Below are 17,764 nucleotides of genomic sequence, written 5' to 3'. Positions count from 1 at the left end.
TGCTTATCAAATCAAAACCGGCAGTTCGCTCTCCACAGATCTCAAAGCATTACTAGCGCGCAAATACTATATTTTGATTAAACTATTGTTCTACTAATTATAGAAAACGCAACATTCTTCTGAACAACTGACGTTGAGGTGAGCTTAGGTAGGCAATACTGTTACTTAACATTCATCGGTGTGTTCGATCATTATAGCTTATGCTTTGGCAATATCAGGCATGCGCCACTTTTTACCCTCAATTATTTTTGTATTTACACCTGTATGGGACATTAAAGCAAGGACAGTAATTCACAAGTGCAAATGAGCATCAGTAATGACTACTTCTTGGTGGTTAAACGGCGCATTAATTAGATAAAACACTTCCCACTGACGTTTAGATCCCAATGTTGAACCTCCTCATTGACCAAGTAACGGCGATGGAGCTGTTATACTCACTGCTTCAGTGGATAATCACACGCTATTGTGTTTATGGACTTGTTTTTTAAGGGTCCGTTTCATTTTCTATCACAGTTTATTTTTCAATTCTAAACCTGGTATTAGTGCGCCTTCACTTTCTTTAGTCCTTAAACATTCCTATGTCTTAGGACTCTGTAGTAGCTATATGAAGCAACTTGTACGTTTTTGCGACCTGTAAACGATTCATCAGGTCTGTGCCAGGACTCTTGTTTGTACAGTATCTATTCCTAATTTACGGTGAAAGACATCTGAATCGGAGGTGACAACTTAAGCATTGGCAGTGATATTTTAATAGTACATTAGCGGTCTTCCCTGTGGATGCCATAGACAGTCGCCAATTAAGGTTCTTTTATTTTACGCGATTTGGATTCTACAACATATGTGTTACTTAACGGAGAAATACCAGTTCTTGATATGGTAACGAAGAAACGAGTAACGCGCCGAAAGCTGTGTAAGTATTTGCTCTATCTTTCGGTAGATATACTACTGTGACTTAAATGGTACTGGCTTCTGTAACTGGTCTCCATGCAGATGTTTCCCGAAAACTTATTAAGAAAAACATATCAGAAGTAAATGTGCGATAAAGCCGAGAAAATTCTAACTTCTGATCCAATATGTCACGGGAAAGTGTTGCATCGTTTTATGACGCTGCATACGGTACGTAATTAGGAATTGCTAGTGATTACGGAACACTGCAATCACTCGTTGTTACACAGAGTTAACTGATGCTCTCGAACCAATTGCGCGAAAGGCATATTCCGTTTTAGGTATTTCCCTTATCGGTTGCTTTCGGTAGTGAAAGTGGAATGTCACGGACAGAATCCGGTTTTGTCACCGCAGACAACTTTCCACTACCGGAGTGTATATAGAGCGAGCAACACGTGAAAGTTGTCACGCACAGTCTGAAGAGAGTTTTCCGGCAGGGGGCTTTCGTTATGCGTAGGAACTCCCAAGATGGGCTGGGCATCCAATAGGAAGTGGCTGTCTTATAGTGCGACCGGAAAGGGACTATCAGTGATAATTACAACCTGTATAGCAAATTCAAGCGATGAGTGGCACAGCTACTGAACATTGCATTAGACCGCATTTTCGTTAGGATGACGCAGGAAGAATTAAGTTACCTCTTTACAGTTGTCTACAGGTGCAGTTCGTCAGATTCGTGTTCTAAGTATATCCTGAACATAGTACTCATGGTTGCCTATTACAGATTACGTATTATAAATTTTTGAAAATATTTTTTTTCTAGGCGGTGAGAAAGTCCTCTGCGCGCTCGTCCACGCGTGGAGAGCTCGGTGGCGGCCGTGTTGTGGCGGCGGCTGCTCAGTCGATGGTGAGCTTCCGGAAGGAGCCGTCGACGCCGAAGAGGTCGTCGTGCGTCTTGGGCCGGCCGGGGCGCTTCGACTCGTCGGCGATCATCTTCTCCTGCTCCTTGAACCACGGAGTGTACGACTCCATCTTCTTCACCCAGGCCTCTGCGGGCAGAAGAAAGACACACAGTGGCATAGATCAGTGTCCTCTTTACGTTACGAACCTGAAGACAACTAAGATCGATTCACATTGACAGAACGGAGAAATGGTTCAAATGGCTCTGAGCACTATGGGACATCTAAGGTCATCAGTCCCCTAGAAATAAGAACTACTTAAACCTAACCTAAGGACATCACACACATCCATGCCCGAGGCAGGATTCGAACCTGAATGGTAGCGGTCACGCGGTTCCACACTGTGGCGCCTAGAACCGCTCGGCCACAACGACCGGCTGACAGAACGGAGAGGAAAGCGAAAAAATTTAACAAAACATTTGAATTGGCAGCTTTTATCGACGGAATTGGACGGGACGTCATCGGCACTGTTTCTCGAGATTGAAGTTCTTACGTTGATGTTCGTGGGAAACAGTGATGTCGCCTCTAACATCCTAAGTAATCCAATTTACGGTGGATTTTTGTCGAATGTTCATAGCCAAACGAAGTGTCAAAATGGACAGATGGGATATCAAACCGACCATCTTGATATCTAGGTTAAAAAAAACTGAAGGGAAATAATCTAGGTTCTTGGAATTACTCAGGGTAATTGAGAAATAATTAATGATATCAGAGAAAACTGGAATATTTCATTAACGGCTACTAATAAGTATTAAAAGAAGTGTACGACTTAGATATTACGCGCGTATAATTACATTCATGAAGAAATTGCGGAATTCTCTTATTTCTGTTGCAAAAATAAGATAAATATGAAATTGCAGCGTAAATGGCTACTTCCCTGCTTTCTCTTGGTCTATACACTTTTAATACAGGGTGTACATAAACTCCGGGAACACTTTCAATGTTTTATTGCAGAAGAAACAAACATTGTACACATAACATACATATGTCATTTTGAAGAGAAACCCTGAAACCTTTTTTTTTTCTTTTTTTCATATATTCCCCCTCAGCGTAGTTTGGTAATTTGCCGCTAGTCAGAGCTAGTTGCAAAACATGGCGAGTTCAGGTGCGGAGCGAGCTTTCTGTGTGTTGGAGTTTGACAAAAACAAGTGTGCTACAGCTGTTCAATGGATGTTTAGAACCAAGTACGGTAAAAAGCCACCAACAAGAAAGGACATTTTCTACTGGCACAACAAATTTGTTACGACGAATTGCTTGTGCCCGGCAAAGAGAAGCAGACGTTACAGTGTGAGTGAAGTGAATGTGGAGCGCGTACGAGAGACCTTCATAAGTAGTCTAGAGAAATCGGTGCGTCGTGCATCCTGTGAACTCAAAATGTTTGTAAAAAAACTTTCAGAGCTTCTCTTCAAAATGCAATATGTATTACATATGTACACCCTATAATAACATAAGGCGCGTAAGAAAGAACTATACAACTTTGGAATGATATAGAAATTTATTGAGTTCAGTGTGACTGCCATTTGTGATGCGACGAACATCTCACCGGTATTCAATTTTATCCCATACTCGTTGCAGCAAATCGGGCGTAACTTGTGCAACGGCAGCGTAGATTCTATTTTTCAGGACGGCTGGTAGGGGAGAAACTTACACACAGTCTTTAATGAAACTCCAAAGAAAGAAATCCAATGGAGACAAGTCTAGGGAGCGAGGTGGCCAAGCGACTGGCCCTTCACGGCCAGTCCACTGATCTGGGAAGCGATTATCGAGCAAACCTTGAACTTCCGTCAGAAAATGGAGTGGTGCACTGTCTTGCCGGTAGTAAAGCACGCCATATAAGTCATCGTCATCGATCTGTAGAATCAAAAAATGTTTTCAAGTATACCCATATACACATCGAAATAAGTGTCCAAGGAATAGAAAAGCAACTGGAATCAATCAACAGAGGAAAGTCCACTGGACCTGACGGGATACCAATTCGATTCTACACAGAGTACGCGAAAGAACTTGTCCCCCTTCTAACAGCCGTGTACCGCAAGTCTCTAGAGGAACGGAAGGTTCCAAATGATTGGAAAAGAGCACAGGTAGTCCCAGTCTTCAAGAAGGGTCGTCGAGCAGATGCGCAAAACTATAGACCTATATCTCTTACGTCGATCTCTTGTAGAGTTTTAGAACATGTTTTTTGCTCGAGTATCATGTCGTTTTCGGAAACCCAGAATCTACTATGTAGGAATCAACATGGATTCCGGAAACAGCGATCCTGTGAGACCCAACTCGCTTTATTTGTTCATGAGACCCAGAAAATATTAGATACAGGCTCCCAGGTAGAAGCTATTTTCCTTGACTTCCGGAAGGCGTTCGATACAGTTCCGCACTGTCGCCTGATAAACAAAGTAAGAGCCTACGGAATATCAGACCAGCTGTGTGGCTGGATTGAAGAGTTTTTAGCAAACAGGACACAGCATGTTGTTATCAATGGAGAGACGTCTACAGATGTTAAAGTAACCTCTGGCGTGCCACAGGGGAGTGTTATGGGACCATTGCTTTTCACAATATATATAAATGACCTAGTAGATAGTGTCGGAAGTCTCATGCGGCTTTTCGCGGATGATGCTGTAGTATACAGAGAAGTTGCAGCATTAGAAAATTATAGCGAAATGCAGGAAGATCTGCAGCGGATAGGCACTTGGTGCAGGGAGTGGCAACTGACCCTTAACATAGACAAATGTAATGTATTGCGAATACATAGAAAGAAGGATCCTTTATTGTATGATTATATGATAGCGGAACAAACACTGGTAGCAGTTACTTCTGTAAAATATCTGGGAGTATGCGTACGGAATGATTTGAAGTGGAATGATCATATAAAATTAATTGTTGGTAAGGCGGGTACCAGGTTGAGATTCATTGGGAGAGTCCTTAGAAAATGTAGTCCATCAACAAAGGAGGTGGCTTACAAAACACTCGTTCGACCTATACTTGAGTATTGCTCATCAGTGTGGGATCCGTACCAGATCGGGTTGACGGAGGAGATAGAAAAGATCCAAAGAAGAGCGGCGCGCTTCGTCACAGGGTTATTTGGTAACCGTGATAGCGTTACGGAGATGTTTAGCAAACTCAAGTGACAGACTCTGCAAGAGAGGCGCTCTGCATCGCGGTGTAGCTTGCTCGCCAGGTTTCAAGAGGGTGCGTTTCTGGATGAGGTATCGAATATATTGCTTCCCCCTACTTATACCTCCCGAGGAGATCACGAATGTAAAATTAGAGAGATTAGAGCGCGCACGGAGGCTTTCAGACAGTCGTTCTTCCCGCGAACCATACGCGACTGGAACAGGAAAGGGAGGTAATGACAGTGGCACGTAAAGTGCCCTCCGCCACTCACCGTTGGGTGGCTTGCGGAGTATAAATATAGATGTAGATGTACACAAGACCAGAGACAGTTTTCCCCACGAAGAAGAAAGGGTCGTACACATTCAATTTGCTAAGGGCTGTCACGAACATGTTCCAGGGTTGCATGTGGATTTTCGCTTACCCGTATTCTGCTGTTGTGGGTTTTCACAATGGCACTCATATGAAATGTTGGCTCATCGCTGAAGATTATTCTGTTCAGGAATGTCTCGTCACCCTCTGTCCGATCCAATATTTCCCCACAGAATTCCCTTAGACCAACCCTATCTACATTACTAATGTGATGTGCCATCGCGACAGAGTCTTTTGTCGAATGCCAGTCTCACGAGACCCACAACGCGTTGATTTCTGTGGACTAGGGGCAAAGCTCTCCCTAACCTGTTCGACATAATTAGCAACACGCGAGCAACCTGGTGATTTATCTTGTCGCAGTGAGCTTATCGTCTCAACAAAGTTATTGTGCTAAGGGTAAATTGTAGGCTTGCGTGGAGATATGTAGCACATTCCGTGCGAAATTTACCTCGAACACTTGCTGCAGAGTTAGTTTCATGAAACCAAAACACATAGCGAGCGCACTTCGCACCAGTCAAAGTAGTCATTTTAACTGTGGACTATGCTGGCGCTCCTGGTATCGGAATGGAGTACTGATGCATGTTTGAATAAAGCTTGAGGATTTTTGCTACAAAATAATATGGACCGACACTGTGAAAAAGAAAGATCACAGAAACATTTGACGCACCTCTTTTCCTGTTCATAATTTGGAACATCAAAAGCACATGGAATTTTTCTCTAATCTACGAGCGCTGTCCAGAAAGTAAGCTCCGATCAGCCGCGAAATGGAAACCACTGCGAAAATACCGTAAAGCTTTGCACAGATGTTTTGGGCAGTGTCTCTAGTATGCGCGTCGATCATGTCGCGTCGCTCTTTTCAGTTTTGGGTGAACAGTGAGCACTTAAAGATGCGTAGGGAGTAGCGTCTCCTGCCATGTTTGAGGGCCTGGTTAGAGATTTCGCCTGTGGCATGCAGCCCACATGACGCAACTGTGGAGCAGTTCCTTCTGCATGCCAATTCTCGGCCGCACACTGCAGGGGCAATGAAGACGCTCCTGCAACGTTTGCAATGAAAAGTGTTTGATCACCCACAATACAGCCCGTAATTGGCTCCCCCTGAGTCTCATCTCTGATCACAAATACCGCTGGCTATGAAGACAAAATTTTTCAACAGACAACGAGCTGCAGACCAGTGCAGATAACTGGCCGTAAGCACAGGTGGCTGCTTTCTATGACAAGGATATTCGAAAGTTGATACAACACTGTGACAAAACTCGAAGTTTGAGGGGCGACTATGTAGAGAAGTAGGTGGAAGGTGTATCTAACTGTTGCAAATAAAACGTGTTTGGTTTTCACAGTGGTTTCCATTTCGCGATCGATCGGAACTTACTTTCTGGACAACCCTCGTATATTATTTTTTACTTTTAGAAAAATTATATGACAAAACATATGAAAGTCTCTTCCTTAAAAAATAATGTTTTCTTTGTCTTCATTTTATCGTCACCTTTCTTTTCGTAATAGATGCTGAAAGTCCCATGACGAATTTGACTTTTTTTAGGGGTTTTTCGACAAAAGAGGACAGATACCTCAAAGTGAAAAATGATTCACATTTTCAATAAATACACAAAGAAGAATCCTACACTGCGAATTAAAATCAGATACTGGCGAATCAGTTTTTAATTAATAACATGGACTTTGCTGAGGTGCGGCGGATTTATTATTGTATCAATACAGACAGCCGTACTGTGAAAGCAAACACAGCGGAGGAATGTCTGTGGAGAGGCCAGACAAACGCGCGGTTACTGAAAAGCAGCCTTTTCAATATTTGTAGGGCAACAGTCTGTATGATTGACTGATTTAGCATTGTAACATTTAGCCAATGTGACTGGATATGTTGGTAATGTGAACTCCCGAAAGAAAGCCGTAGCTTTTCCCGACGTCATGCAATTCTGCTGTACGGCTTCATGATGATGACGTCCTCTTGCGTAAAATATTCCGCAGGTAAAACGGTCAACTCACACGTATCCCTGGTCGAGGCCACACAGAAGGATGCCATCATTAAGGTAAAGAGGCTTTTTAAATGTGATTTTGGAGAAGAATGTTAAGAATTAGATGGGTAGATCGAATAACTAATGAAGAAGTGGTGAATGAAATTGAGCAAAAATAAATCGATGGCATAATGTGACTAAAACAAGGAATCGGTTGACAGGACACATCGTGAGGCGTCAAGCAATCGCCGTTTTGGTAGTGGAGGGAGTATAGAGAGTAAAAATTGGAAAGGGAAACAAAGGCTCGAATACAATAATGAGGTTCGAATGAATGTAGCTGTCAGTAGTAATTGCGAGATGAGGAAACACGCACATGATAGCCTGACGTGGATCAACCGATGTTCAGACTGAAGACTGCAACAACAAAAACAACAATAACAATGACGACAGCAAACTTTTCTTGACAATGCAGAAGTCAGATTTATTGAAGGAGAAACTTACTGTTGTTTTTGACGTTATTTAGTACATAGGAGGAAAATAAAAACAAAAGAGAAGGTTAAAAATGTCGTATTGCCTTATGTGTTTGTATATGTCTAAGTATGTTTTCTCTAGCAAGTGAATATCGATTTTCTGAACTGTTTGTACGACACTTTTCCTATCGTTTCACTTCTCAGCAGCTTACCATACAAACTTTGTAGTCTATGGAGCTTTCTGTAGCCATTAATAAATTTCAGCATTGCTAATTACTTATTTCTCCAATATTATTCGGACATTTTGTGTCGCGAATGGCATCTCAGAACCTCAGTTTCACCGTTCGGCTGAAGTGACGTTGGGTTGGCGTTCCGTCTGGTGTGAACACACCACGATTAGACGCTGAATTAAACGTGCGTTCTGTTCTGTCCCATTCACGTTCTGTGTGAATCGGCTTTTCATCGGTCATAGAAGGATCACAGAGAAATTCAAAAAATGCGAAATACACAAACGACAGTGTTTTTGATAACGAGTGCAAAAACAGTGGAAACAAAAACAAAAATGGTGCAAATGGCGATGAGCACTATGGGACTTAACATCTGTGGTCATCAGTCCCCTAGAACTTAGAACTACTTAAACCTAACTAACCTAAGGACAGCACAAACATCCATGCCCGAGGCAGGATTCGAACCTCCGACCGTAGCTGTCGCACGGTTCCAGACTGTAGCGCCTAGAACTGCTCGGCCACTCCGGCCGGCTTGGAAACAAAAGATCAACTTACGTCAAAAGATCTAAGCCATCACTTAAATATATTACCATGCACCAGTGATTCTCAGTCTGTGGGGCATGCCCCGCTAGGTGGCGTGATAACACTAAATGGAGGGCACGAGTTCACAGGAAAGAAAAAAATATGAATTAAAAAATTGATTAATTTACTGAAAGGAAAGCAAAGCAAAACACATTCTGACGTAATAAAAAATTAAAATTCACATTTACACTGATATAATGCACTTATAAATAAGACTGCGTCAGTGTTGCACAATGCTATTAATAAGTAATCTTTCAATATTAAACTGAAAACAAGTATAATAATTACTAGAGAATCCCTTGGACCTGGATTGCAGGGCAAAATTTTTCGACTAATGTTAAGAGTAGACACTCTGAGTTCTTTTCCTATGTTTAGCTGAGATCTATATTTTGTCTTCAAAGCAGTCAATGCCAAAAATCCGGTTTCGCAAACGTAGGATGTTGACGATGCTAATAGTACACGAAATGCTCGTATTCGGTGCAGAATTCTCATCATCAAGCCTTGACCAAATTCGAATATCGGTTCCTTATTGCATTGTCTTTTGATTTCATAAAATGCCATGAAGTCTATAAAGATTTCTCATTCGGCAGTTGAGAGACCTTCGGGGATAATTTGGGGCAGAAAAGAAGAGGATGGTGGTGGGAGGATGGCGATGAAAATTATTCAATAAAATTGGGTCGCAAATACTGAGAGATTGAGGAACGCTAGCTTACATGGCTCAGAGAATACAGAAACAAACGGATCATTACAACAATGAAAACATAATGAAGCAAAATTGGACCAAAGAAGTAAGGTTGACGGATATTTTTATATGTACACTCCTGGAAATTGAAATAAGAACACCGTGAATTCATTGTCCCAGGAAGGGGAAACTTTATTGACACATTCCTGGGGTCAGATACATCACATGATCACACTGACAGAACCACAGGCACATAGACACAGGCAACAGAGCATGCACAATGTCGGCACTAGTACAGTGTATATCCACCTTTCGCAGCAATGCAGGCTGCTATTCTCCCATGGAGACGATCGTAGAGATGCTGGATGTAGTCCTGTGGAACGGCTTGCCATGCCATTTCCACCTGGCGCCTCAGTTGGACCAGCGTTCGTGCTGGACGTGCAGACCGCGTGAGACGACGCTTCATCCAGTCCCAAACATGCTCAATGGGGGACAGATCCGGAGATCTTGCTGGCCAGGGTAGTTGACTTACACCTTCTAGAGCACGTTGGGTGGCACGGGATACATGCGGACGTGCACTGTCCTGTTGGAACAGCAAGTTCCCTTGCCGGTCTAGGAATGGTAGAACGATGGGTTCGATGACGGTTTGGATGTACCGTGCACTATTCAGTGTCCCCTCGACGATCACCAGTGGTGTACGGCCAGTGTAGGAGAACGCTCCCCACACCATGATGCCGGGTGTTGGCTCTGTGTGCCTCGGTCGTATGCAGTCCTGATTGTGGCGCTCACCTGCACGGCGCCAAACACGCATACGATCATCATTGGCACCAAGGCAGAAGCGACTCTCATCGCTGAAGACGACACGTCTCCATTCGTCCCTCCATTCGCGCCTCTCGCGACACCACTGGAGGCGGGCTGCACGATGTTGGGGCGTGAGCGGAAGACGGCCTAACGGTGTGCGGGACCGTAGCCCAGCTTCATGGAGACGGTTGCGAATGGTCCTCGCCGATACCCCAGGAGCAACAGTGTCCCTAATTTGCTGGGAAGTGGCGGTGCGGTCCCCTACGGCACTGCGTAGGATCCTACGGTCTTGGCGTGCATCCGTGCGTCGCTGCGGTCCGGTCCCAGGTCGACGGGCACGTGCACCTTCCGCCGACCACTGGCGACAACATCGATGTACTGTGGAGACCTCACGCCCCACGTGTTGAGCAATTCGGCGGTACGTCCACCCGGCCTCCCGCATGCCCACTATACGCCCTCGCTCAAAGTCCGTCAACTGCACATACGGTTCACGTCCACGCTGTCGCGGCATGCTACCAGTGTTAAAGACTGCGATGGAGCTCCGTATGCCACGGCAAACTGGCTGACACTGACGGCGGCGGTGCACAAATGCTGCGCAGCTAGCGCCATTCGACGGCCAACACCGCGGTTCCTGGTGTGTCCGCTGTGCCGTGCGTGTGATCATTGCTTGTACAGCCCTCTCGCAGTGTCCGGAGCAAGTATGGTGGGTCTGACACACCGGTGTCAATGTGTTCTTTTTTCCGTTTCCAGGAGTGTATTTTACAAATCTAAGAGAATATTTGTTTCCAATGTGTTTCTATTTGCTCCTTCTGCGACCGATTAGAGATCGACTAGCATAGAACGGAAAAGGAACGGAACATAACGGAAGGTGGCTACTGAGCGGGTGGTACACGAACAGACATCCAGATCTTTCCATGTGGAACTTGGATTACACAGGCGATAATTTGGTGATACCGATACTGTAAGCGCTGGTTTCTTTCTACAGGATCGAGGAGGATTCAGTACTCACCTCGTAGACGAATGTAGCTTGGAAAAAAACTGATAAAAACTAACGAGCAGGGGAGTGGGCATCTAACCGAGCAAAATTTTTTAAACATGCGTGTCATAAAACAACAGCTAACCCTCGACGAGCATACGGAAGTTCGTTCGATAAGCGAACGTGTTTGGGTGGATCTGGCAGTGCTGTTTTCTCCGACTAAGCTGATATACTTGTCAGATCATTCATGCTCGTTATACATTACCAAAAATTCTAGCATGTGGTCTTTAGAATCCATTATTAATAACATTGCCCCTTACAGTATCACATATAAACTATTTTACTATAATTCTGCTTCTCTTATTGTTGCTCGTTTTATAATCTACCTTCACACTGTAAACATCATGGAAAATTCGCGAATGATCACCTGTGGATGGGAACTGAACGTTTTCCCACCTTTCACTTATCAGCCGAAACCGTTATCTTTAGCTAATTTAATTACTAACTGCTTTCTTTAGCATAACAAGTATTAGCCGGCGTAGGCTGGATTAAATGAACACATTTCGCGCGCTCGTTATTGGTTGGCTGTCGTTTTGTGGCTCTAGCTACTCCGACGGTTAATTTGCGATGTATGACTATTTTGAAACTCTTGTTCGTTTCGACGTTCGGCGTCCCCTGTCGTGCTCTTGCCTTCTTGTTTGGTTCTTTTTCTGCACCCGCTATTTTAAATAGTAAAACAATTCCGAACACTGTGTGAAAAGATATATCTTCCGACCTACTTTCTACATATAATTGCCTTGGTAGTCCTCCTCGTGATCTAAATCTGTAGCCACTGAGAAGAGATTAACAGAAATGCCATTCACTTATTGTGCGCTTGATAGTCACATCATTAATAGAGCAACCCATAACTGTGAATGTCATGTTGTTGTTTGTGATAATTAGCTATGCATTACACATGGTTAACCAAAGCGACACACATCCACCCCAACGTTTCAAATATTTTTCATTCTCTGAAACTGCATTTCCATGTTTAGTACCATGTAATGTATCTTATAAGTCACAACTGTTTTGTGGTTTTTCTTTACTTTTAGTGAAAATCAGTACTCACGGTGGATGACATCAATGGGTCCTGCGTCTCCACCGTACTCTGCAGGCAGCATCTCCTTGGGCACGTAGTTGTACAGCGTATCCAGCGAAGTGTGCACGAAGATCTGCCAACACACCACACAACATTAGCCAACAGGAACCTCCCAACAGCCTTATTTCCAAACACGACGCCAATAAATACACTGACATTCAAATCGTACATTCACTGATGAGCCAAAGCATTATGATCATCTGCATAATAGCTTGTTTCTCCGTCTTTGGAACGAAATTCTCCTTGTCCCATGTTAGACAAAAAGTAGGCATAGCAGAACATTATACGCACTATCTCCTCTGCTGATATCTTCTTGCTCATTTAGACATTTTGGCTTACAAATTTCACCAGAACAAAAACAAAACAAATGAAAAACTATCCTTAGACCCCTATGGGATTCTAAAATATAGACGCGTTAGGCCCTTTTGATTCCGACACACAGTGAAATTTATTTAATAATCACAGATTTCGACTTAGAGAAATTATAGAGGAACTTTAAAAAGAACAACTGCTTCGACGTTACCAAAAGGGGATCCACAACTAATAGTGGAGTGCTAATCCAATTTACGTCTTTCTGTGCATTGTGCTGTCAACCACCTGGGAACAAAATTGTTTGTGTGACTCTGACTACTAATGGGACAACGCATATAGCTAGATTTGTGGTCGTTATCTACGCATTTCGACAGTGGTTTTGTTAGAGTTCATCGAAAAATCAATCAAAACCCTCTTGTTCAAGTACACAGTGACTACGAGTTAGAAGTCCTATGATAGTTACTCAAAACGAATTCCGTTTAGTCTTGCAAGAAAGATAATCTGACACTGATAGAAAAGATGAAGAAACATTACATTAGATTCAATCAAAAATACATTTGAGCGTATGGTTAATAAATAATAAATAATCCCAGTGAGCAGCCTTTCGTAAATTGTTGCTGTTGATAAATTTCATCAGACAAACAGCAAGTCAGTCGAAGTTATATACGTTTATCTAGAATACTAAATATAGACAAAGTACATGGAATGAATGCTTAAAATTTAACTAAAATTTATGTTTCTTGCAAATTATAACAATATTTAATGACGTACCGTAGTGAACGAAACTATTGAGTAAGAAAATTTAAATCTTCAGTAAAATCTGTTTATTATGCCACAAGTACAAAGTGCGTGGATACTGAAATATCATCCGTTCGATGAAAAATGTGGGATCATTTAATGATGAATTGCTAATGTTATTTAGTATTAGTTTTCTAAAATGATGGAACCATGAATCACATGAATAGCCGTACTCTACATAAGTAACCAAGAAACAAAAGAGTTACATTATCTTGAGTATTTCTTCAACAATATGATGCCTGTTGCAAGATTGGGAAAGATACGCAAGTTACTCTTTCGTTTTCGCCATATTCACCACCTCTCTTACTAAACAACTCTCCTGTTCTTGAACACATTACTTTAAATTATGACTGTAGCTTCTGCGAATACTGGTTTGGTGATTTGGGTGATTCGGTTGATGTCTGCTTTGACTGAAGTATCTTACTTTTCGTCACGTTACTGTTGTCGTAAGTTTCACCAACTGTTAAGTACAACCTCCTGAATCCAGGAATACAAAATGAGCAAAACACATAATTCAGAATGAGTTCGCAGAATAGACGACGACGCTGGTGAAAACAGTTTTCCATTGTTCTGCGTGAACTCACGATCTCCTCGGTTTTAGCGAGACGGAAGGGATGGGACTGGTTGTTCAGACGTATTGTGACAAGGTGTAGCCTGTCACTGCGTCCCGTATTAATAGCAGACCCTCTCCGTGTCCTCTGCTATTCGCAGCACTCCGTAATTACAGCAGAGTACCACTACAGTAGCACGCTGCGTTGCTTAATGTGGGGGTCTGTGACAGCAGCGACCTGAGAAACAAGAAAGCGGCTCGTGTGTGCTGTGTCTGAAACAGTGTATACACGGCAGTATAGTCGCTGTCCTCTGTTGATTGTATTTCGCAAAAAGATAAGATAAGTACAAAAATACAAAAAAAAAAAAACCTTTTCCTGCGCTCTTTCATTGGTTATTTATTATATTTTCCATACGCGACCTAGGTCTCGAGTTATTATTCCTTTGTCTAACATTACTGGCAAAGATGCTGTAATAGTTGTTAGAAACGTAAATAAACAAGAATCATTTTGAATAGCTGCTAAATGAACAATCAGATGTCAGTTACTCTCTTGTTGCCAATATTGCCAAAATGGACAGCAAGAAAAAGGGTGATTGAGCGCCTCATCTTTGTTCACCTATGTCCCATTAATGTTTACAAGTTGTTGCACATGTCGAATATTATATTTGTTCGTCACATCTGTTGCAAAATATTGCACAGAGGTTGCTTGGTAATGACTATGATGTAGAAATTGGCCTACAGCAAATAAACTGGGAATTTTACGCCCCATGACACACGACGTTTCTTTTGAAAATATCCTTCCGTGTTTGAAGCCGATTGCTATTGACAAGACGTGACCCTCGTCTGCATTCGCTATCAGTTAGCAAAATGGCTGCCAGTGGCACATCGTTCTTCGCAAATACGTTTGACGGTCCGTGTTGATACACTAACGAAAACAGCAACTCCATTCACGTTGAGGTCATCGGTATGTCCAAACATGATAACTCCTTCCTACCTCTCTGTTGCGTCTGCACGTGGATCCATCTAACCTCTCCGTTTGCAAACAACCTATTGGCACGTGCATCCTCTGCCATGACTTAGCAGTAGTTGCCAAAATGTGCCTACGGGTTGGACACTGGGTGGAGTCGTGACAGAAAACGAGAACGAACCACAAGTAAACTGCCAGGTGAGCTAACTGCGGTGATCTCTACACTATGTGGATGGAGAACTCGATGCTTGGAGTATAAAACTCTCGCCTGCCAAAAGATTTCTGTCGTCTGGATAGATAAACATATCAGTGTTGTGTAACACTAAAGGCCTCCGGTTGTTGATGTACAGGATAGAGGTACTGATCCGCAAGGGAGTACAGGGTGGCGCAGACCCGACTGACAAAGTCCTACCTTGAACATTGGCCATGTGCATTAGCTTGTATTGGGTGACAGAGAGGCGAAGGGTGAAGGAAAGAACGCCATTTCATACGCCAGTAGTAACTGAGGCGTTGGAGCGTACTACATCGTGTTACCTCAGTTCGTCGCCATTTCCGCTTAGCTGAACTGTTTTGAAGACAGTGTTCAATGCGAAGTATGGAGCTCCGAGAGCAGAGAGTGATGGAAGGAAATGCAGTCCTCAACGCTTGGTGCCCCTGCAGTCTCGCAGTTTAGGAGTGAGTTGACGAAGTTTATAATGAATGCTTAGGAAATCAACGTTCATCGTTACAAACTGCAAATTGTTCATAAACGTGATTCCAGACCCAAGGAAGTAAGAGTCACTTTTTGCACTGCCATAATCAATCTAGTAACCGAAAAACCCTGCTTCCTTGTATTATTCGTTCATATCCACCGAAGCCAGTGTCCATATTTGGGGTTTTGTCAAGAAATCGAACACGCGGTACTGGTCTTCCGTGAATCGTAAAGAGTTGCTTGAAAAGCCGTTGCACTCTCTCAAAATGACAGTTGGTATAGATTCGGTGCACTGGGACTGTAGGCCCATATTTTTTTCAAGAATAAGATGGAAACATAGCGTCTGTTACTTCGGAACGTAATGTCTCTATGTTGGAAAACTTTGTTCACTCTAGCTTACTTTGGCTTGACACTGATCAGAAGACACTTTACTTTCAGCAAGATGGTGTAACAGCCCACACTGCGCGCAACAACATGGCCGTTATTCGAGAAATGTATGCAAGCGTTATCACTCTCGTTTCGGAGACACCGTTTACCTCTTCGGTCACCCGATGTTACTGTCCAAAATTTTGCAATGGGATTTCTTGAAAGAGCGTTTCAAACAAGCCATTGCTGATGAGGTTGAGGCAATTCTCGGTACCCATGGAGGCACATGTACGATAACTTCCAGAAGAGCTTACAACAGTTCAATGATTTAAATGGAGGCCATTTTTCTGATGCAATTTTCAAGAAATAATTTCAGAGCAATGGATAATAAACGGCATATTTCAGAGTACTTATAAACCATTTCGTCTTGTTTTCTATACCATTTCATAATCTACGATCATTTTAAATGTTCGGCTCGGCGCCACCCTGTATTTAATGCACTAGCATGACAGTATATTACTGTGATTTTTAATTTCTGTTCTAGGTTTTATTTTAAAACGGAACCGAAGTGTTATTCGCCAGTTTTGTTATCCTGTCTAGTGTAACCGTGTGATAGTTGCTGTTCCATAGAACACTATTAATTTTGATCGGGAAGAAATGAAAATGTAGCACTGGAAGAACTAGCTACTCACCCTGTTCCTTATCTTCTCCTTTAGGAAGGGCTTGGCGAAATTGATGATGGTGTCCACCAGCGGGTGTACGTTAATCACGTGTACTTCCTTCAGCTTCACTGGGTATGCTTCCTGAAAGCAATAAAAAGAAATCAGTAACATTAAGGGAAGTGTAAGGGAAGGTACGTTGAAACGGACATTCTACTTGCTTTCAGTCACGAATCCACCTCATTGCAAACTTACAGAACTCTCAATGAAGCTACAGTCATTAATTTTGTTCCAAGCGCAGTACGAAATTGGAAAAGCAAATCCGTAAATTTTTGTTTGATTGCAGACTTCAGTATTATTTAGGTGTTGCACAAGTGTTGGATGAAGCACCTTCTAATATACTGTATTACCACATCTGTCATTAGAGTCTCGAGATCGAACTGGGAAACATATGAGATGTCGAGCGAAAAAAAGTACGAAATGAAACTTTAATGTGATCCAGGATAAGTTAGTAATGCATGGTTTCGAGTCCCCGTACAACAACGTATTTTAACTTGTTGCCAGTTTTCATCACGGAATATATGTCCCCAAGGAGTAGAAAATTGTCTTGTTGACATACCCTTCTCAGTGAAATAAAGTTACCTCGTGCATTTGGTCTACGGTAACTTACAATGCGTAAAATAGGACTTTCACTCACAAGTAAACAGTATGCACATCTTTTTCTTATTAGCCAGCCATTCGCTCTGCGTTGAGGAAACAGCAGAAGACTGAATTATCTCGAATTCACGTATTGGGCGTAGTGACCTATGGTCGTGAAAATGGCAACTGAAGTTTTCGCTGACTGATGTGATGAGAGATGACTCGGTTTGAACAAGTGGAACATCTCAGATCCAACGTTATTTATCAAAGACGAATTAGAATGTACATCGAAGGAATTACGAATGTGTTGATCCTGTTTAATGATGTTATCCATGCTCTCTTTCAATGCGTAAATGATGGTAATTGTTATACATGAGCCAAGGTAGCCCCTGAGCGCCGGCAACCCATATTACACCACAGAGGATGAGGTTGTCTATGCCCAAGGCGTACTAAAAGCGCCATGGTAAACACCGGCTATTTACGAGGGTTATTCCAAAAGTAAGGTCCGATTGATTGCCAAATTGAAACCACAGTGAACATCAGAAATGTTTTACTTGTAACAATTAGCTACACCTTTCAGCTACTTCTCTACGTAGTCGCCGTTCTGACTTAGACTTTTGT

The 17,764-nt window shown here is 42.7% G+C and overlaps 1 protein-coding gene across 2 annotated transcripts in view; it reads right to left on the bottom strand.

Moving 5' to 3' along the window:
- Nucleotides 1-519: 519 nt before the first annotated feature.
- The window catches only part of LOC126418778 (alpha-tocopherol transfer protein-like), a 135,518-nt gene continuing 118,273 nt past the window's right edge, over nucleotides 520-17,764 (bottom strand). For both annotated transcript variants that reach the window (XM_050085706.1, XM_050085705.1), the window contains 3 exons: nucleotides 16,538-16,648; nucleotides 12,132-12,234; nucleotides 520-1,931 (listed from right to left, as the gene is read on the bottom strand). In XM_050085706.1, the coding sequence (XP_049941663.1) occupies nucleotides 1,780-1,931; nucleotides 12,132-12,234; nucleotides 16,538-16,648 (366 nt within the window). In that variant the 3' untranslated portion in view covers nucleotides 520-1,779. The remainder of the gene's footprint in view (nucleotides 1,932-12,131; nucleotides 12,235-16,537; nucleotides 16,649-17,764) is intronic.

The sequence above is a fragment of the Schistocerca serialis genome, chromosome 9 (assembly GCF_023864345.2).
Source record: "Schistocerca serialis cubense isolate TAMUIC-IGC-003099 chromosome 9, iqSchSeri2.2, whole genome shotgun sequence".
Classification (NCBI taxonomy): domain Eukaryota; kingdom Metazoa; phylum Arthropoda; class Insecta; order Orthoptera; family Acrididae; genus Schistocerca; species Schistocerca serialis.
The sequence above is the reverse complement of the archived record's forward strand: the minus strand, read 5'-3'. Positions and strand labels throughout refer to the sequence as shown.